General features: G+C 49.4%; 1 protein-coding gene across 1 annotated transcript in view; it reads right to left on the reverse strand.

Annotated features, from left to right (window-relative positions):
- Positions 1-15060: 15060 nt before the first annotated feature.
- The window catches only part of EPHX2 (epoxide hydrolase 2), a 102263-nt gene continuing 95046 nt past the window's right edge, over positions 15061-22277 (reverse strand). Inside the window, exons 18-20 of the mRNA XM_083605234.1 lie at positions 22132-22190; positions 15998-17206; positions 15061-15538 (exon numbers count right to left, since the gene is read on the reverse strand). Of these exons, the coding sequence (XP_083461360.1) occupies positions 17122-17206; positions 22132-22190 (144 nt within the window). The 3' untranslated portion in view covers positions 15061-15538; positions 15998-17121. The remainder of the gene's footprint in view (positions 15539-15997; positions 17207-22131; positions 22191-22277) is intronic.

A 22277-nucleotide genomic window follows, 5' to 3' on the forward strand; every position in this document is an offset into this window, starting at 1 on the left:
GCAATAGCTCTGGCTGACTGTCAGGCCAGTTTGTCCTTGTTAGGCGAGACCAAATTAATCTGTCCGATCTGCGGATAAAAGTCTATAGCTGTAGTGTGGAGTAAGAAACTGGGGTGATAAGAATGGAATGGACACTGTGCCCGCTTCTGGTCACCTTGCCTCAAAAAGGATATTGCAGACTTGGAAAAGGTTCAGGGAACCCAAATGATGGAGGGGATTCTGCCAGTGTTTGAAAAAGAAAAGGTTCTGACCTCCTTTTTACTCCTTTGCCTAGTCCTTAGACCTTTTTGTTGTTGTTGTTATTTAGTCATTTAGTCGTGTCCGACTCTTCGTGACCCCCTGGACCAGAGCACGCCAGGCACTCCTGTCTTCCACTGCCTCCCGCAGTTTGGTCAAACTCATGCTGGTAGCTTCGATAACACTGTCCCACCATCTTGTCCTCTGTCGTCCCCTTCTCCTTGTGCCCTCAATCTTTCCCAACACCAGGGTCTTTTCCAGGGAATCTTCTCTTCTCATGAGGTGGCCAAAGTCTTGGAGCCTCAGCTTCAGGATCTGTCCTTCCAGTGAGCACTCAGAGCTGATTTCCTTCAGAACGGATAGGTTTCCTCAGACCTTAGTTGGCACAAAAGAGTATTCTTGCAGAGTATTGCTGGTTTTAGTCTTAAAAAGTCTTCTTCTCCAACCACAACCGACAGCTTTTACACACACCAAACACAACCAGCTTTCTACCATCCAACCAACCCACACCCAACACCAACATTGATCACTCTATATATACAGGTACAATTTGGTGAAAGTTGCATGCGTCATTGTAGGCCACTGACTCATGTTGAGTTAGTTCTTTTAGCATCAAAGAAACAGCGGCCAATTTTTAGCTGTAACAGATATGACAGCTGCAAGGATGCTGGTAGCCCAGAGCTAGAAGGTCCCTATCAGAGCGGAATGGCAGGCTAAGCTGTTGGACTATGCAGAGATGGCAGAAATGACCGGGAAAACCAGAAATCAGGAGGACCAAAACTTCAATAAAGAATGGAGGAAACTGATCTGAGAGACCACTGTAAATGTTTGAACTCTTAAATATCTCTTGTAACGTAACAAAGACTTTGGACATAACAGAGAACTGAAAAATTAGAGCGACTTGTACTATGCAGCTGAAAAGGTTAAGTAAAGAACCCATGGAGCGGTGGAGGAAAGTCTAGAGATTCAGAAGAATCTTGTGTATTTGTTATCATTTGTGATCTTGAATGCAAGCACTAATTTGTAAAACCGAATAAAATGATTTCAAATGACCAAGGGGATGGAGTGGTTCTTTTCTGAAGGAAGGTCGCAACATTTTTGGCTTTTTAGTTTAGAAACAAGGCGAGGAAGAGGCGATATGAGAGAAGTGTTTAAAATCATGCATGGTAAGGAGAGAATGGCTAGAGAAAAGTTTTTCTCTAACACTAAAACTCGTGGACATGCAATGTAGTGGAACGCTGGAAGATTCAGGGCAATCAAAAGGAAGGACTTCTTCATGTTACATTGGGGGCAACTGGTAGGCCACTGTGATAACAGGATGCTGAACTAGATAATAATAATGATGACGATGATAGCGGAAGCAGGTGGCGCTGTGGTCTAAACCTCTGAGCCTCTTGGGCTTGCTGATCGGAAGGTCGGTGGTTCGAATCCCCGCGACGGAGTGAGCTCCCTTTGCTCTGTCCCAGCTCCTGCCAACCTAGCAGTTCGAAAGCATGCCAGTGCAAGTAGATAAATAGGTTCCACTGCAGCGGGAAGGTAAGCAGCTTTTCCATGCGCTCTGGCACTTGTCACGGTCCTCTGTTGTGCCAGAAGCGGTTCAATCCTGCTGGCCACGACCTGGAAAACTGTGGACAAATGCCGGCTCCCTTGGCCCATAGCTGTCAACTTTCCCCTTTTCTTGCGAGGAATCCTATTCGGAATAAAGGGATTTCTCTTTAAAAAAGGGAAACGTTGACAGCTATGCCTTGGCCTGAAAGCAAGATGAGCGCTGCAACCCCATAGTCACCTTGGACTGGACTTAATCGTCCAGGGCTCCTTTACTTTACCTAACAATGAAGATATTTTTATAATAATATTTTTATTATTTGGACCTCACCCATTTGAGCTGGTTGGTTCCAGCAGGCTCTTCTGATGTGCTTAATTGCTTTGATCATCTCATGACCAGAGTAGTTCCAAGGTTGCCCAATTCCTTTTGTGGATTTGAACATTGTTTGCTGGAGAGTAAACACAAACAAGGGGACGAGGCATGGCCAGCGGCGCTCGAACAAATTGGAGTAATTGCGACTGGGCTCTTCCGCTGATCGGAGGCTCCTGCCTGTCAGAATACATTGGATTCATCTTCACCTGCCTTCTCTCCCTTGACAAACTGTGTCCTCCTTACCCTGGCCCCACCCTCAAAAGGCATCTTAATGAATTGTGGAGAGAGTAGCCCAGAATTTAAAGAGGCATCGTCATTGTACAAATAAGGCCAGTTTTGGCTCGCCAGGAGCAGCCTATAAAAGCCTTGTTTTTGTTGAGGAATGAAGCCAGATGCAGCCCGGTTTTAAATCTAGGACACCAAGGTGGTTAGGAATGCAAAAAATAATAATATTAGTAACGGCGACAACCCCGCTCCCAGCAACCTTCCCTAAACAATACCCCAAGAGCCTGCTGGACAGTTTTTGTAGCTGGAGTCAGTCCGGGCTCCACACTCCTACACCAGGTAGGAAAAGCCTGCAAGGCAGGGAGCAGGTCTTCCAGGACTCACAACCAATATATTATTATGTATTAAATTTGTTAGTTGCACAGGGCAACCCAAAGCAACTTACACCCCCCAACCTCCCCCCATAGAGACATTAAAACCAGGGGGTAAGGGCAAGGTTGCCTTTAGCATATGAGGCACCAGTGTGCTAAGATCCGCCCAGCACCCCCAAATTTTTGGGGGGGAGGTCCCAGGAGTGATGTATGGAAGTGAGAGCTGGACCATCAAGAAGGCTGATCGCCGAAGAATTGATGCTTTTGAATTCTGGTGCTGGAGGAGACTCTTGAGAGTCCCATGGACTCAGTGGCGTAGGCAAGTAATTTGCGCCCCCTAACCTGTGGATTTGCGCCCCCTAACCCGTGGATTTGCACCCCTAACCCTAGCCCCCAGATGTTGCGCCCGGTGCGGCCAGCCCCCCTGCACCCCCCACACTACACCACTGCATGGACTGCAAGAAGATCCAACCGATCCATTCTGAAGGAAATCAGCCCTGAGTGCTCATTGGAAGGACAGGTCCTGAAGCTGAGGCTCCAAGACTTTGGCCGCCTCATGAGAAGAGAAGACTCCCTGGAAAAGACCCTGATGTTGGAGAAGATGGAGGGCACAAGGAGAAGGGGATGACAGAGGACCAGATGGTGGGACAGTGTTTTCAAAGGTTTGACCAAACTGGGGGAGGCAGTGGAAGACAGGAGCGCCTGGCATGCTCTGTTCCATGGGGTCACGAAGAGTCGAACACAACTAAACGACTAAACAACAACAACGACAACAAAGTTGTTGAGCTTCTAAGCAGGGGAGAATGGGAAAAAAGCGGCAGCAATAACTCCATCTTTCCGTTTTGCAATCATGCGAAAATGAGACACCACTAGGCACCACTGCCAGATACGTTGATTCTGCAAATTACCCATCGACCACAATCACCCCGGGATCACTGTTAAGAGCTTAAGTGGCTTCAGCGGCAGGCACCCCCCAGAATTTGGTGCCCGGGTGCACCGCACCCCTTGCATGCCCAAGTATAGACGGCCCTGGGTGAGGGGAATACATTATACCATCCCAAGCCCTTCTGAAAGGTCACAGATAGTTAAAGGCCAAAGGCCTGCTTAAGGTGGAAAGATTTTGCCTGACGCCTAGAGATGGTGCCAAGTGAGGCTGCCTGGAGAGAACCTTCCACAAACAGGGGGCCACCACAGAAAAGGCAGTGTCACAGCTCCTGCCCCATTCACATTTATGGTTTTTTGGCAGTTAGTCCTTCAGGGTCATTCCTTGAGAGTTCTCTGCCCCACTCCAAGGGAGATTTAGGTCTCCGGTGCAAGGGCTGTTGATGTCCAGTGTAACTTTTTTTGGGTTTTTTTAGGGGAGTGAAAGAGTCTTAAAAATGATAATAATAATAATAATAATAATAATAATAATAATAATAATAATAATAAATTTTGTTTATATCCCGCCCTCCCCAGCCGAAGCCGGGCTCAGGGCGGCTAACAACAATCAAATAATCAAACAATCAAATAATCCAACATTTTAAAAACATTTCATTATAAAAATTAATTAAAATCAAATTGATGGCAACTGTTAAGCAAAATTCTGTGCAGGTTGCCAGAGGAGGGAGTCAGGCTGTGCCCTATCCTGGAGACAACCTATCCGAAATCTGAGTGTCCCTTGTGCCCACGAGACCCGGCAGCTGCCTTATGTAACCTCCAGCCTGGGGGCATTTTCCAAGGAAGGGGATGGAGTTGTTGTTTAGTTGTTAGTCGTGTCTGACTCTTCGTGACCCCCTGGACCAGAGCACGCCAGGCACTCCTGTCTTCCACTGCCTCCCCCAGTTTGGTCAAACTCATGCTGGTAGCTTCAATAACACTGTCCCACCATCTCGTCCTCTGTCGTCCCCTTCTCCTTGTGCCCTCCATCTTTCCCAACATCAGGGTCTTTTCCAGGGAGTCTTCTCTTCTCCTGAGGTGGCCAAAGTCTTGGAGCCTCAGCTTCAGGATCTGTCCTTCCAGTGAGCACTCAGGGCTGATTTCCTTCAGAATGGATCGGTTTGATCTTCTTGCAGTCCATGGGACTCTCAAGAGTCTCCTCCAGCACCATAATTCAAAAGCATCCATTCTTCGGCGATCAGCCTTCTTTATGGTCCAGCTCTCACTTCCATACATCACTACTGGGAAAACCATAGCTTTTACTATACGGGATGGAGAAACCCACCCAATTATGAAACCGGTGGGGTGGGCTCGGTCTTTTTACTGCTTTTCTTTGCAAGTGAGAACGGCAGCCTGGCTGCTTCCAGCTCCTGCGCTCTGCCCCGCTTTAAACAATGAACTAAATTGGAGAATGAATAAAGGGGCAAATGGAGCTGTTTATTCCTGCATACGAGGTTTAGTGCCAGGATAAATCTTGCGTTCCGCTCCGCGCTGTCGCCCGAGTTCCACCTCCGCGCTGGGAGAATTAACTGCCAGGCGCTCATTGCCAGATGTTTCCTGCAATCGCGGCCTATTTAATCGGGCAGTTTGGTGGGGAGAGGAGAGATCAAACCTCCTCAATTTATGCCTCACTGACCTTTGAGAAATTGTATGCAAATGAGCTGAACAAACGCAGCAACGAGGAGCTGGAGCACGACACCCAACAAACGACACGGCGGCGACGCTCCGATTCTCCGGGAAAGAGAGATGCAATTCTCAGAAATTTGGGAGGGTGGAAAGGCAGAAATTATGTGCCCACCCCCTTTTTCTTCTGGGAAAACATACAGGTTGGGGAGAGATGGGGATAAAATAACCAGAATGTTATTTGAAAAGAGGTAGCCTGATGATTCATATGAGTTTTCCCCAATCTGTTGCCATTCCCTCCAGCCGTTTTGGACAACAAATGCCATTATCAGGACTCAGCCACAAAAGGATGGTTTATATGCTCTGAGCTAAAAAAAAAACCAAACCCACATGGAGATGGACAGAGTTTCTTCTTCCTCGCCCATCCTGAAAAATGGCCCTGGGGAAAGCAGGCAGAAGGTCTTATTTCTCTACCCTTGGAACCAGCAGAAATGACCTGTCAGGACTACGGTTGGAGCACTGCACCCCCAACCTCTGCTGCAGGACCAGTCCACCAGTGGGACCACCTGGAGCAGCATCCTCTTCCCACAGTGCCCCACCAGATGCCTGTGGAAAACCAGTGATCAGGACCAGAGCACAAGGCCAGCACTCTCCCCACCTGTGGTTTCCAGAAACTGAGATCCTGAAGCATCACAGCCTGTGACAGTGGAGGCATAGACATCCGGGCTAGTAGCCACTGTTGTAAACAAAAAATCTGCCCTTTTCCCTTATGGGGTATCCAAGAGCCCATATAGAGTCCTTACGTAGGTTCCCTATTGGTAGGAGAAAATAACAGAGGCCAACCAGAGAATATTGAGAAGCAAAGCAGCTGGTAAGCCTGATCTTTATTGATCTGTTGCAACAGGGTGCTCCCCTCACACGTAGGAAAGGAGGAACCCAGAACAATGGTGCGCAAGGCCTTATATAGACATTTTAAATTCTCTGCCCTGGAGCTCCAGACCACCCCTCTATACATCATACATACATCACAGAAGGGGTGTAACCTAAGACCACCCCCCAGATACATCATACCTACATCACAGAAAAGGCGGTCTACAGCAAAAATCTGAGTGTGTTGTTTATCTCGTCTGACAGGTTACCTGTGTAATGGTCACTTGATTGGATTGCCTGGGGAGCCTGGCCAGTCTTTTGTAATGATAAATAGCCTGAGCCAGGTCACAGGCTCACACCCTATTCATACCTTAAACATGCCCTTAAGACAGGATTTGTGAAGGAAAATGCCATGGGGAGGCGTTTCCATTTTCCTTTGACCTAGCAGAGAAAACATTTGCTCAGTTTGGGAATCAAAACGGTTTCAGGTCGGTCTTCCTGTGGTGATCTATGTACGTGCTTGCTTGGTACACTTATGAATATATATCTAAGATTCCTATCACACCACTGATTGCCCTCTCCTCTTCCATGACTCTGTCTAACCCTCTTTCAAAGCCATCCAGGCTGGTGGCCATCATTGCTTCCTGTGGCAGTGAGTTCCACAGATTAACACCCTTCCTTTTCTCTGTCCCGAAACTTCCAACATAGATTCCTATTAACCTCCCTCCTGTATCGGGATGGCACAAATGTCAACCACTGCTGTCCTTTCCATGCAGCACAAACTTCTGCGAACGCTCGTGACCCCGAGTGCAGAATCAGGGGTTGCAGTAACTGTCCTGGATTAATGACTGCAGCAAACACCCAGGTAAGCGGAGTCAGCATTGCAGTCAGTCCTTCCCTTCCACAGAGCATTCATCCTGCTTTTCCTCCTCCCCTCCTTCACACCTTGCTGTGTCAGACCGGAGGGCAGACAATCCTTTCCTCGCCATCATGTTTGCTTAATTTTCTCTCCTTGTAAAACAGATGGAAAGCATGCAGGGCCAGGGCATTAGCTTCTAATGTGATTAAAAGCCAAAAGCAAGGTTATCTCCTGGCTTCCCACAGGCTGCTTCCATCATCCAGGTTAGCTCCGAGGAGGTTCTGGCTGACAGCCAGTCAAACAGGTGTCTAATGGACTCTTCTGCATTCTCACCGGACAGATTCAATCATTCGCCCGTGCTCAGAGTCTTTTGTTCCTTGCCCACCCATCAGTGAAAAATAATTATGTTAAACCTGGAGCCCCAGTTGGCCGATGGAGGATATCCACAGCAAACGGGAATGTAATGAGGGGAGGGAGGAAAGTGGCTGAAAGATATCCCTAGCAACAGAGGAGGAAGGGTCTGTGTTTGGATGAATTTACCTTGTCAAAAGTCTAACAAGAGGGAGATCGGAGCCAAAGGACACATTTGCCCTGTTCTTGCCGCTGCTTGTCCGCCAGGTTTCTCTTACGCACAGCAACCCAGGGCATGTGGGTGGGGGCTTAAGGTGTTATGGAAATTACGGGGGGGGGGGCATCTTTAAAGTTGTTAATTGTTACAAATACTATGCATAAATGTATCCTTTCGACTTGACAGCTCAGGGAAGTTAAAAGGTAAAGGTAAAGGGACCCCTGACCATTAGGTCCAGTCGTGACCGACTCTGGGGTTGCAGCGCTCATCTCACTTTATTGGCCGAGGGAGCCGCCGTACAGCTTCCGGGTCATGTGGCCAGCAGGACTAAGCCGCTTCTGGCAAACCAGAGCAGGAAACACTGTTTACCTTCCCGCCAGAACAGTACCTATTTATCTACTTGCACCTTGACGTGCTTTTGAACTGCTAGGTTGGCAGGAGCAGGGACCGAGCAACGGGAGCTCACCCCGTCACGGGGATTCGAACCACCAACCTTCTGATTGGCAAGTCCTAGGCTCTGTGGTTTAACCCACAGCACCACCTGCGTCCCACTAGGGAAGTTACCTAGCTTTAAAAATAATATAAAATCAACTCCTTTGCCAGTTTCCTTCATTCCACCGCCAATTTGCTTTATTGGCCAAGGACTTGGAAACCACTCAGTCCCGCCATAATCCCTCAAGCGGGAGGTCACTGTACTCACAGGAAGGTACTCATAGGTGTCAATCGCTGGGCAAAGGCACTCCTCCGGACTTGCCCAGGTGGCAGACTATGCAAACCAAAGTTCTATTGTCCCTTTGTAGTTAAGTGCTTCAAAGTGCAAGTAGATAAATAGGTACCGCTCCAGAGGGAAGGTAAACAGTGTTTCCGTGCGCTGCTCTGGTTCACCAGAAGCGGCTTAGTCATGCTGGCCACATGACCCGAAAGCTGTATGCTGGCTCCCTCGGCCAATAAAGCAAGATGAGCGCTGCAACCCCAGAGTCGGTCACGACTGGACCTAATGATCAGGGGTCCCTTTACCTTTAGTAGGTGCTTAGAATGTACTTCCCAATACATATCCTGTATCAGCCTGTTGCCCCAACACATTCCTCCTATGTTAATCACGTATATCCCTCCCCTTTTCTGATGTAGCAATGGTGTAGTGATGATGCTTAATGAACTGTACGCTGGGATAAGATAGAAACTTTTAAAAGTCCTTGTCGCCCCATCCTCGGGGTTCAAAATTCCTCTTTGAACCTGTTGCGCAATAAACTTTGGTCTACAGCTATTTGCTCTGGTTGGTGGCTGGACTCCTTTCTTTATTCCGCAGGGACCCACGGGCTCTGCCTGACCAGCTGGGGGACTGAGCAGCCTCGCACCTAGATTTTTCTGTAACAAAGGAAATCATTAGATTTCACCAGGTGACCTATGGGGGAGACCCAGTTTTCTGAGTGCAAGTTCTGGAAGATGGGCAATAGGGGCAGTGCAGGATTCCTTTGGGTGTACCGATCTCCCCGCTGCACTAAGGATTCCCTGCCCAAGCTGCTTCAGGTCATGGCAGATGTTCTCTTGGAGACACCTAGTTTGGTGGTCCTAACATCCATGACGACACAACCTTACATGGGGCTGCTTGGGACTTCGTAGAAAGCATGGCCTCCATGGGGCTGTCCCTGAATAAGTTTGGCCTGACACATAGTCGTGGACATGTCTTAGACCTGGTGTTTACCTCTACGGATGTGGGTGATTTGACACTAAGTTCCAGTGAAACGAATGGGACGCGGGTGGCGCTGTGGGTAAAACCTCAGTGCCTAGGACTTGCCGATCGCATGGTCGGCGGTTCGAATCCCCGCGGCGGGGTGAGCTCCCGTCTTTCGGCCCCAGCTCCTGCCCACCTAGCAGTTCGAAAGCACCCCTAAGTGCAAGTAGATAAATAGGTACCGCTTTATAGCAGGAAGGTAAACGGCGTTTCCGTGTGCTGCGCTGGTGCTGGCTCGCCAGAGCAGCTTTGTCACGCTGGCCACATGACCCGGAAGTGTCTCTGGACAGCGCTGGCCCCCGGCCTCTTAAGTGAGATGGGCGCACAACCCTAGAGTCGGACACGACTGGTCCGTACGGGCAGGGGTACCTTTACCTTTACCTTTTTCCAGTGAAACGAAGTACCGTGGTCAGATCACTTCCTGGTACAGCTAGACTTCTCTGTGACCCTTCCCCTCTGCAGGGAGGTGGGACCGATTCAAATGGTCTGCCCCTGCCACTTAATGGATCCAAATGGTTTCCAGAAAGTCGTAGGGGATGTCTTATCCCATGTTGATGGCCTCTCAGCAGATTCCCTGGTGGCTCGCTGGAATGTGGAGTTAACCAGGTTTTGAAGCACCCTTCAGATCCTCCCCTCCAGAGCAGGAGAAATCAAGCTTGCTGCATCTTTCATAGGACAGCCCTTGAGATATTTGAAGATGGCTCTCATATCTAATCTCAGTCTCTTCTTTTCCAGGCTAAACATTCCCAGCTCCTTCAACCATTCCTCATAAGGCTTGGTTTCCAGACCCTTGATCATCCTGGTCGCCCTCCTTCTTAAATTCTGGTGATCAGAATCGGACACAGTATTCCAGGTCGGGTCTGACCAGGGCAGAACCGTGACTTCCCTAAATCCGGAAACTATACTTCTGTTGATACAGTCTAGAATAGCATTCGCCTTTTTTGCTGCTGCATCACACTGTTGCCTCATGTTCAGCTTGTGGTCCACCAAGACCCCTAGGTCCTTTTCACATGTACTGCTAGTAAGCCAGGTGTCCCCCATCCTATATTTGTGTATCTGTTTATTCCTGCTTAAGTGCAGAACCTCACATTTGTTTTCACACTGGCCACACCTGAGGTCAACTGCAACTTTCTGCACTTGAGATTCCCAGCACCTGGTATACAGAGGCTCACTGGACATAGTAATTGTGGCCAATAGCCATTGACAGACTTATCCTCTGTGAAAAGTCCGGGCTGAATCAATGCTACAGCATGACGTTACAGCAGGTTCCGAGGCTCATTAAATTGCTCCATTTTTCCAGGAACTGAGTTCAGATTTATTACCCTCAGTCTTATTTAAACTCTACAAAGATAGAGGAGGGAACGTTTGGAGACGAGGCCTTTTGAGATACATCAGATGAAAGAGCCGGGTGTTTTTTTTCCTTTTTCTTTTATGGCTATCCCAGGCCAGTGCACAAAAGGCAAATTTTATGTAGAAGGCAGTGGCGTAGCGTGGGGGGTGCCAGGGGTGCCGGCCGCACCGGGCGCAACATCTGGGGGGGGCGCGAGTCCAGAGGGCCCAGCCGCGTCGTGCCCTCGGCCCGCCCCTATTGTCAGAGCGGCCGGCCAGCCTCCGCCTGCTCCTACCTTGCCCACCCGAGGACTGCGGCAGCGCCCGCCCCCGTGGCCACCTACCCCCGCCTCGCCCATTGGCTTGCCTCCCTCGGCCCCGCCTCTCTCCGATGGCTGCGGGGGTGTCCTGCTCGGCGCCGGCGCCTTTTTTCAGGAGGTAGGGAGGCTGGACGGGGAGGTGGGGTCGGAAGCGGGCAGAGAAGGAGGGGAGCTCGTAGCCAAAAGGGCTGCGCCGGCCGGCAAAGGGCCGGGGAAAGTTTGGAGAGGAGAAACGCACCGTCATGATTTCCTGGTGGAAGCGGCAGAATTAGGGATGGCGAAGCGTAATTACGCACGAATTTCGCTGGGTGAGAGCTTCGGGGATCGATCGGCGGAAATGGGAATCAATTGGAATATGAGAAAGAGAGAGAGGGACCATCATTCATAGGCATAGATTTGTAGGGTTAGGGGGCGCAAATTACTTGCCTTGCCCCGGGTTAGGGGGCGCAAATTACTTGCCTTGCCCCGGGTGCTGACAACCCACGCTACGCCGCTGGTAGAAGGGCTGTCATCTGTTTCAATCACATCCCCACAGATATAAAATTTGAAAACCACAGCCTCAGTGAAGTCGATGGCTGTATGTCAGATTTACAAAGGGGGAAATGAGCTCAAATTATCTTCTCTATCAAGGCCTAGCATGAGATGGAAGGGAATGTGACCCAGAGAAGTGGGGGGGGGGGTGTGGAGAACTGCTGAGGTGGGGAAGGGAGTGGATTCAAGGGCAGTGAAAGTGGGCAAGCAGAGGGCAAGGGCAGGATAGCTGTGATTCCTGCACAGCAGGGGGTTGGAATAGATGAACCTTGGGGGTCCCTTCCAGCGCTACGATTCTGTGATTCTACACTTCCATAACCCCTGCGAATATATACACACAGAACATCCACCCACAAAATGGTCAGGCAGATAAAGGGAGCCCTTCTTTATGCAGCACATGAAACTACCTTAAGGTCCATAAATGGCAACACTTTGGAGGTCCCAAGTTGCAAGGTGGTTAGATTGGCTTCAACTAGGGCCAGGGTCTTTTCAGTTCTGGCCCCGACTTGGTGGAACGCTCTGTCCCAAGAGACTAGGGCCCTGCAGGACTTGACATCTTTCCGCAGGGCCTGCAAGACAGAGCTCTTCCGCCTGGCCTTTGGTTTGGACTCAGTCTGACCCTTCTATTTCCCTCCCCTTATGGTTTTGATGAGGAAGCATTTTAAATTGCATTTTATCCTGTATTTGAAATTGGTCCCCCCCCCCCAATTATGTTTTTACAGTGGTACCTCAGGTTACATACGCTTCAGGTTACATACACTTCAGGTTACAGACTCCGCTAACCCAGAAATAGTGCTTCAGGTTAAGAACTTAGCTTCAGGATGAGAACAGAAATTGTGCTCTGGTGGCGCGGCGGCAGCAGGAGGCCCCATTAGCTAAAGTGGTGCTTCAGGTTAAGAACAGTTTCAGGTTAAGAACAGACCTCCGGAACGAATTAAGTACTTAACCTGAGGTACCTAATTGTACTGTTGTTAGCCGCCCTGAGCCCAGCTCTGGCCAGGGAGGGCGGGGTATAAATAAAATTAATTAATTAATTTTTATTTTTTTTTTATTATTATTATTATTATTATTATTATTATTATTATTATTATTAAACTCACTCCCACAGGAGGCAGCGTCAGCCACCAACTTGGATGGCGTTAAAAGAGGATCAGAGAAATTCTTGGGCAAGAGGGCTATCGCTGGCTACTAGCTTTGATGGCTAGGCTCTGCCTCCACGGTTGGAGGCAGCCATGCTTCTCAAAACCAGTTGATGGAAACCGCAGGAGGGGAAAGGGCTTTTGTGCTCGAATCCTGTTTCTGGGATTCCCCTGGGAGAAAAGGATGCTGGACGAGACGGGCCATTGGCCTGACCCAGCAGGCCATTCCTATGTTCTTAGGGGCTTCTTGCTAGGTTTTCACGAGCATGAAAATGGACGTGCCCCTCTCTTATTGGCCTCAAATGGACTCTCTGCTCCAGTTTCATCTCCCCGTTAGGGCCTCGCCATCTTGCTAGGAAATCCAACCCCATCCCAATGAAGCGGCCATTCCTTCTTGCCTCCTGGAAGGTCAGAGAAAAGGCAGGCGAGAGGGTGACGTGGTAAAGGTAAAGGTAAAGGGACCCCTGACCATTAGGTCCAGTCGTGACCGATTCTGGGGTTGCGGCGCTCATCTCGCTTTATTGGCTGACGGAGCCGGCGTACAGCTTCCGGGTCATGTGGCCAGCATGACTAAGCCGCTTCTGGCGAACCAGAGCAGGGCGCGGAAACGCCGTTTACCTTCCTGCTGGAGTGGTACCTATTTATCTACTTGCACTGGCATGCTTTCGAACTGCTAGGTTGGCAGGAGCAGGGACTGAGCAACGGGAGCTCACCCCGTCGCGGGGATTCGAACCACCGACCTTCCGATCGGCAAGTCCTACGCTCTGTGGTTTAACCCACAGCGCCACCCGCATCTGGTGACGTGGTAGGAAGGTTCAAAAATGACGCACAGCATGTAGAAAGTGGACAGAGCACTCTTGTGACACTCTCGCCCCAACCTGCTTTGTCAACAGAGCGGACCCACTAACCAAACCCCCAAGTCTCCTACTTCTTTCCCACCCCTCGGAGGCTGTGTGCTTCGATCTGAGCCAATTTGCATTCATTCCCCAAGACGTATCCCGCTAACTGCTGTATCAAACGCTTTCGTTCACACCCTCCCAAATAAATCCCACCTTACGGGGCCCGGTTTTGTGTGTAATCCTATAAAAAGAAAAGGCCAGCAGCTTTGTCAGGCGTGATTTAGTCTGCATAAACCAAATGCTTTATAGCTTTGGCAGCCGGGCTGGGGGGTGGGGAGTTGCGGCGGCGGCGGCGGCGAGAATTAGCTCCTGAGCAGTTTCTCTCTCTTTATTAATTCAATTCCTTTTTCATGAGAAGCAGAACTGTGATTTAAAAGGAGAGGGCTTTTTAAAACTCTCTGCCTGCCTGCAGTCTAATGCTGGGTAGCTTATCTTTACTCGCCTCTTCTCCTTTGGAGTAGGGCATTTAGGGAAGGAAATGGAGAAGGCTCGCAGAAAAGGCTGTCAATGCTTTGAACAGGGGGGTCATACAGGACTCTAAACTTGCAACAAAGCCTGGTACTTTGTCTATAATGAGCGAGGTCGACTGACACATGTGCTTCTTTTGATGCCTCTTCGCTCGCTGCTCCCTGAAAAAGCATTGTGTTCAATGTGACGTCCGGCACTAGCAAACTTCACCCTTTAGTGCTCTGAAAGTGCGAAGACCCTGGAGGCAGCTCCTCGCTTTCCACCGAAAACCAATCGAGCACGTATGTGTGAACAGGGCGCTCTGGAGTCGGAAGGGGTGAAGCTGCCAGCCTCACCGCATTTTGCAACGCAACTGATGATTTGGGTTCCATCGCCTCTGCCCTGCTCAGTGGTTGCCAACACCTCGGCCGGCTGCAGGGCGAGGCAGGACCTCTCTAAATTGAAAACTCAGGGATGGGGAAGGCTGCCCGCTGCCACCCAGACTGTCCCTTTCAATCGCAGTGTGAAATTGTGGGACATGCCTCACACCCTGCCTGTCCCCATCTGCCTCAGACAAGAGGCTGGCTTGCAAAATGGAAAACCAGGGCTGGAATCGCCAACTCGGAAGGCTCAGGAGTGTGTCGACTCTGGCTCAGTTTCTTCTTTGACTTCTACAGTGGTACCTCGGGTTAAGGACTTAATTTGTTCCAGAGGTCCGTTCTTAACCTGAAATTGTTCTTAACCTGAAGCACCACTTTAATGGGGCCTCTTGCTGCCACTGCGCCACGGCCGCGTGATTTCTGTTCTCATTCTGAAGCAAAATTCTTAACCCGAGGTACTGTTTCTGGGTTAGCGGAGTCTGTAACCTGAAGAACAAGGCGAGAAAGTTATTTAAATGGATATGTATAAATATGCAGGGATGGTGGGGAAATTAAAGGAAGAAGGGAAGCTGTTGAATGTTTTTATTAAAAGAAAGATATTAACGGTGGAAATGTGCATTTGAACGTGAATGTGATTTTTGGAAATGGTAATAATGAAAATCGTACTAAAATAATTTTAAAAAAAGAAACACAGTTTGTAAACTTCTTTTTTTATTCCAGTTACTGATTTTCTACAAGTAGTTCTTGCAGCAATAAAAGAAGCAGAGAGGAAGAGACCTTTCCTCTAATCAACATAAGCCAATAATTCACTATCCCAGTAAAATGGTTCCTAAGGCAATCTGAAGCTGCAGAAGCATAAGGCAGGGCTGGGTTTTTTTGTTCAGCAGTAAGGCACATGTTTTTCATGGAACATGGAAGGCCCAAGACTCAGTTCCTGGGATATCCGGTTAGGCACAGCTCTGTGTTAGAATCCTGACGCCAACTTCTGAGCCCAGAATTTGCATAATACTCTTTCCTAGTCTCCACGATTTGTCCTGATTTTCCTAGTTAAGGCAAAGGGGCACAGATGCGGGGCACAGAAACCTCACCCTCACTTGGTGGAAATCTTCATGAACAGATTCTCTGGCTTTGGGGGTTGCAGGGAAGTTTTTAATGTATGACATATTAGTGTACTGTATTTTTCGCCCTATAGGACGCACCGTCCCATAAGGCGCACCTAGTTTTTTGGGGGGGAAATAAAGGGGAAAAAATTATTTCTGCCCCCAGGCACGGGGCTGCGGCCGGGGAGGCCCGAGCTTCCCCCGACCCCAGCCCCCAAACAGGCAGCTCTCTGCAAGCCGTGGGAGCCCAGCGCTGGCTCCCGCTGCTTGCGGAGAGGTCCGTGAAGCCTGGGCGCGCTGATCTCAGCGCGCGCAGGCTTCGGCTTGCAGGCAACTCTCCGCAAGCAGCGGGAGCACTCCCGCTGCTTGCGAAGAGGTCCGCGAAGCCTGGAGAGCGAGAGGGGTCGTTGCGCACCGACCGCTCTTGCTCTCCAGGCTTCAGCGAAAGCCTGCATTCGCCCCATAGGACGCACACACATTTCCCCTTCATTTTTGGAGGGGAAAAAGTGCGTCCTATAGGGCGAAAAATACGGTATTTTTGGTCTTTGTGGAAGCCGCCCAGCATGGCTGGGGAAACCCAGCCAGATGGGCGGGGTACAAATAATAAACTATTATTATTATTATTATTATTATTATTATTATTATTATTATTATTCTGGGCTTACACAATTGCAACCAAATCTTCAAAATCTTACAGGAGGGGTGGAGAACCTGTGGCCTTGCAAATGTTGCTGCACTACAACAAATCAGCATCCTGGGTTTGTTAAGCCAGTTTCCCTCTGATGCTGGAACCTGTAAACAGTGGTTTAAGTGCTGCCGACTGACCCAGATTGCAAGCCATGGTTTGATTGTGGTTTGACCCCCTCCCCCCTTTTTTGTAGGACAAAAAAGAACCATAAGATCCTGACTTGCATGTCCTTGGGGAACTGTACTTCAGCAAACTAGCAGGCCTCCTCTTCAGGTAGGTGCCTGGATTGGACTAGATAGTTCTTTGGGTCTCTTCCAACTCTACAATTCTTTGATTCAAGGAGGAGGAGGAGGAAGTGCTTATTCTCAGTCCAATAAACCATGGTGTGTTAGACCCGAAACTTTTAAGCCAGGTGAATTATCTTGGACAGTTTTCTTAAAAATATAATTATTCTCACTTACGAACTTTCAGCAGAATCAATATGAGCTGAAAACTTGTGGGGAAGGGGCTATTTCTGGTGTTTTGGGCTTTGTGCTATTAAAACATGATTGTTAGTCCATTTTCTGTTGTTAAGAATGAATTACATTATATAGTGGTACCTCGGTTTTGGAATGTAATCCGTTCCGGAAGACCGTTCGAGTTCCGAAATGTTTGAAAACGGAAATCTCAATATGGAAGCCTCAGAATGGAAAACTCAATATGGAAGCCACGTGGCATGTTTGACTTCTGAAAAGTGTTTGAAAACCAAAGCATTTACTTCTGGGTTTATGGCATTTGAAAACCGAACCGTTCGTCAACGGAGACGTTCGAAAACCAAGGTACCACTGTAACACATTTTTCCCATGCCACCAACGTGAAAATCCATTTTGTTTCCGAAAGCACCCACAGCCGTTCAGAGCAAATCCGCAATGGCTTCTTTCCAAAGCCAACCGCCAGCGCTTGAGCCAGGTTTGTTGCCGGGTCCTGCTTAGAGCTTGGCCATCGACTGTAGTGGCACATCCTTGTGAACGCCCTGCAACCACTCGATGAGGATCTTGTTCAAAGCCGCAGGCCTGAGAGGAAACAGGTACAAAAAACAAAGACCTTAACCCGGTGCCCACAGGAACTAAACTGCTGCCAAGCCACATTCTGCAATTTTTTTTTCACGCGGCATAGCTTTTCCATGCTCCTTTTCATGTGTGGAGGAGTGTGACCGGGGAAAGAACATGCAGACAATGCACAGGGTGGAAGGGAGCTGTTCTGGCGTGCTCCCTGGGAACAGGAGCTGCAATGGAGCTGGACTGCATCTCACTTTCGCCATGAGCACACTAGAGCTGCCCTTTTGCAAACCACAGTGACAGCGGCCGGGTTTGCACGACACAGTAAACTGTGGCTTTACAGGGATCGCACAAACAGAGAGAAGAGAAGACGGAGAGAGGGGATGTGAGAGCCGTCTTCAAATATCTGAAGGGCCGTCAACTGGGAGATGAAGCAAGCTTGCTTTCTCCTGACCTGGAGGGTAGGACCCAAACCAACGGGTTCAAGTGACAAGGAGATTCCTGCTAAACCTTAGGAAGAACTTTCTGGTGGCAAGAGCTGTTTGACAGTGAAAGGGACTCCCTTGGAAGGTGGTGAAATCCTTCAACTGGAGGTTTTTACAGAGCAGTTGGGTGTCCATCTGTCAGGGATTCTTTTGCTGTGATTCGTGTATTGCAGGGGGTTGAGCTAGATTGCCCCTGCTAATTCTATTATTCTATTCTATTCTATTCTATTCTATTCTATTCTATTCTATTCTATTCTGTTCTGTTCTGTTCTGTTCTGTTCTGTTCTGTTCTGTTCTGTCCTGTCCTGTCCTGTCCTGTCCTATCCTGCAAAGGACCCAGAAGCTGCTTTCCTCTTCCACCTTCCTTAGCCTTGTGCCTTACATAGCTAAGTCAACATGTGGTTTACCATGCCATAGGAAGCAGAATTTTTGGTTAGCCTTGTTAGGATTCATTTCCCGTGTTGCAGTCATGGGATTGTTTTTATCACATGACGGTGTATGTTTTCATTCCACATTGTGGGAAGTAACGGAGACAGGATGTTTATATTACTGTGTTTCCGTGATGTAGGACTTTTGTCCTTTGTTCTTTCTCTTTGCTGGTCTGATGCTGAAGAAGGAGGAGCTGAGTTACGATGCTCCAAGTGTATATATGTAAATAAACATAGTTTAGAGAAAATGCTGCGCTACTGAGTCTGAACGCTGACTGCCTATACTCTGCTGATCCTGAAGTGTGCCGATGCCTTTGAGGCTGTGATGTTCGGACTGGAAAAAGTTATTGAATCTCCTGAACGACTGATCAGGAGGCAGAGAACCTGCCAGTCGGGCTTGTGTCTCTGCCGGACTCCTACTCGTGTGTAGGACCTCCTGACAAGCCTCTCTCCTTATGAGCTGTTGGTGTGGAAGCTTAAATGTGAGTCCCAGTCTGAATGACACACCAAGTCACTGGCTTAGCTCACTGTGAAACAGGAGCAAAAAGGTCCCATTCTGCATCCTCTCCGGTTGCCTGCCAAAGATCCTGGAAGTTCCAGTCCCTTCTCCAGCAGGGATGGGGGCACAGATGAGCCCGTGGGGCTCGGAGACTCTGCCTCTGTATATTCCCCTGCTCTATCTTAAGGTAAGTTACTGGGCCTTTGGTTCCGGGGGCAGGGGCAGCAGGTACTTTGTGGGTAGATTCGAAGTTTTGTGGGGAATGTTTCAACCAGGTGCCTGCAAATGGCTCCAGCCTTTCTGAACGTCCAGCCTGCAACTCTTAAGAGCGGCTTCATCCCTTTGCATCCCTCCAGGTCCTGCACTGGTGACCTGGGAAAGACATTAAAGGTAAAGGGACCCCTGACCATTAGGTCCAGTTGTGGCCGACTCTGGGGTTGTGGCGCTCATCTCGCTTTATTGGCCGAGGGAGGCGGCGAACAGCTTCCGGGTCATGTGGCCAGTGTGACTAAGCCGCTTCTGGCGAACCAGAGCAGTGCACGGAAACGCCGTTTACCTTCCCGCCGGAGTGGTACCTATTTATCTACTTGCACTTTGACGTGCTTTTGAACTGCTAGGTTGGCAGGAGCAGGGACCAAGTAATGGGAGCTCACCCCGTTGCGGGGATTCGAACCGCCAACCTTCTGATCGGCAAGTGCTAGGCTCTGTGGTTTAACCCACAGTGCCACCCGCGTCCCTTAGGCATTAGGCAGGGATAAAAGCCTTGCACCACAATCCAGCTCTGGGCAACTGAGGGAATGGCTAAGACTAGCCAGCAAGGCTAACTCTTCACACCAGGGTGGGGAAACCTTTTCTGACGGAGGGCTGCCTGCCTTCATGGGCAACCCTTTTGTGCGTCACTCGCCAGTAGTGCGTGTGTCCAGGGGCAAAGTGAGATGAGCAATGGATGCGATTCATATATTTGAACAGCAGGGTACATTCCAGAGGTTTATACAGTCGTACCCTGGTTCTCGAAAGGAATCTGTTCCGTAAGTCCGTTTGGCTTCCGAAAAAAGTTCACAAACTGGAACACTTACTTCTGGGTTTGCGGCATTCGGGAGCCAAAATGTTCCGAGTCACAAGGTGTTTGAGAACCAAGGTACGACTCTACACACACACACACACACACACACACACTTTGCCATCGTCAACCCAGACAAGCAAGGGGCATTGACACACTGCCGGCACACATCCTGGCTTGGCATACAGGAGGATGCAGAGAAGGGCAACTGAGGGCTCCAACTAATCCAGCCTCCTGTTCTCAGTGGCCACCCAGATGCCTCCCCTGGGAAACTCGCAAGCAGGATCTGAGCACAAGAGCAGTCTCTGCTTCTCCGGTTTCCGGCAACCGGTACTAAGAAGCATCGATGCCTCCAATGGTGGAGGAAGAGCGCAGGCATTGTAGTGAGAAGCCATTGATAGCCCTCTCCTCCTCTTTGCACAGTCCTCTTTTAAAGCCATCTAGGTTGCTTCCCAGTGATGTATGGAAGTGAGAGCTGGACCATACAGAAGGCTGATCGCCCAAGAATTGATGCTTTTGAATTCTGGTGCTGGAGGAGACTCTGGAGAGTCCCATGGACTGCAAGAAGATCAAACCTCTCTATTCTGAAGGAAATCAGCCCTAAGTGCTCACTGGAAGGACAGATCGTGAAGCTGAGGCTCCAAGACTTTGGCCACCTCATGAGAAGAGAAGACCCTGATGTTGGGAAAGATGGAGGGCACAAGGAGAAGGGGACGACAGAGGAGATGGTGGGACAATGTTCTTGAAGCTACGAACATGAGTTTGACCAAACTGCGGGAGGCAGTGGAAGACCGGAATGCCTGGTCCATGGGGTCATGAATAGTCAGACACGACTCAACGACTAAACAACAACAGGTTGCTTCCTGTGGCAGGGAGTTCCACAGTTTAACCGTGTGCTGCATTAAGAAATACTCTCTCGTCTGCACATGCACACAGCGGTCTTTCTGCCCAGGTGCTGCATCCACCTGCAGATTAGATACAATGTGCCCTTTACCACTGTGTTCACCCCCCACCACTCTAATTCCCACCCCATAAATCCAGGAGAATATTCCACCATGTCGTTTAAATTGGCAAGATGTTATACCTCCTTGTAAAGTTTGATGTGGGGGTTGGGAGCAGGCAAGAAAGAAAGACGACTCTGACCCTTACTCAGAGCTGAGCTGTCCCCGCTTCCCGCCCCGATTTATTCATCCTGCGCCAGAATTTATTGTCCCGTCAGTGGGGGGATGTCTCTGCCGAAAGGCAATTCCACCCAGCGGCTCATTTAACGGTCTTCAAGAGAGCGTTGATAGTTGGGTTATTTTTTTACAGCTGCTGTGACATTAGGATGAGATGGAGGTTTATGGGTCGCGGATGAACAATGGGGGCAGGAAGGGGGTGAGGCGGGGTGGGTGTTCATGGAAGAAATAAAACACCTCCTTGCACATATACACACACAGAGACATGGAAGAACTTGGTGCAAAGGAAACTTTGGTGAGGGGAGCTGGTGGGGGGCTTGGTTTAGAGTGCACCTTCACTGCAGTGGCCTAGAGGTCTGCAGGCACACATCACTCTACTGGGAAGAATTTTTGTTGTTTAGTCGTTTAGTTGTGTCTGCCTCTTTGTGACCCCATGGACCAGAGCACGCCAGGCCCTCCTGTCTTCCACTGCCTCCCACAGTTTGGTCAAACTCATGCCGGTAACTTCGAGAACACTGTCCCACCATCTCGTCCTCTGTTGTCCCCTTCTCCTTGTGCCCTCCATCTTTCCCAACATCAGGGTCTTTTCCAGGGAGTCTTCTCATGAGGTGGCCAAAGTCTTGGAGCCTCAGCTTCAGGATCTGTCCTTCCAGTGAGCACTCAGGGCTGATTTCCTTCAGAATGGAGAGGTTTGATCTTCTTGCAGTCCATGGGACTCTCCAGAGTCTCCTCCAGCACCAGAATTCAAAAGCATCCATTCTTCGTCGATCAGCCTTCTTTATGGTCCAGCTCTCACTTCCATACATCACTACTGGGAAAACCATAGCTTTAACTATACAGATCTATGTCAGCAAGGTGATGGGAGGTGATGGGAAGAATAGGGACGTGCAGCTGTCAATATTGGTTTCTCCCTGATGGGAAGGAGCGAAACGGAACCTGAGAGGCAGAGTACCTCCATAACTCACCCACAGAAAGTGGGTAGAGGAGAAGATTGTCTCCCCTTCCTCCTAACGCCAGAACTCGTGGGCAGCCAACGCAGCTCAATGTTGGGAGATTTGGGACTGAGAAAACGAAGTCCTTCTTCACGCAGCGCAGAGTCAAACGGTGGCAGCGAGGGCCACCAACTTGGAGGGCTTTACAAGAGGACTGGGCAACTTCACGGAGGAAGAAAAAGCTACCAATGGTTGCTACACACAGTGGTTACGTTCCGCTTCCATAGTTGTGAGGCAGAAATGCTTCTGGATGGCAGTTGCTGGAAACCGCAGGAGGGGAAGCGGGCTCCATGTTTACCTCTCCATCTGCGTGAAGTGTCCGCACTCTTCAATGTGCCCACGGCTCAGATGTGGAATCTGGAAAGACAAGACTCGGGTTACGACCCAGGCCAGCCGTAGGATAATAAATAATAATAATAATAATAATAATAATAATAATAATAA

This window comes from Podarcis filfolensis (assembly GCF_964270895.1).
Source record: "Podarcis filfolensis genome assembly, chromosome: 3".
In the NCBI taxonomy this organism is placed as follows: domain Eukaryota; kingdom Metazoa; phylum Chordata; class Lepidosauria; order Squamata; family Lacertidae; genus Podarcis; species Podarcis filfolensis.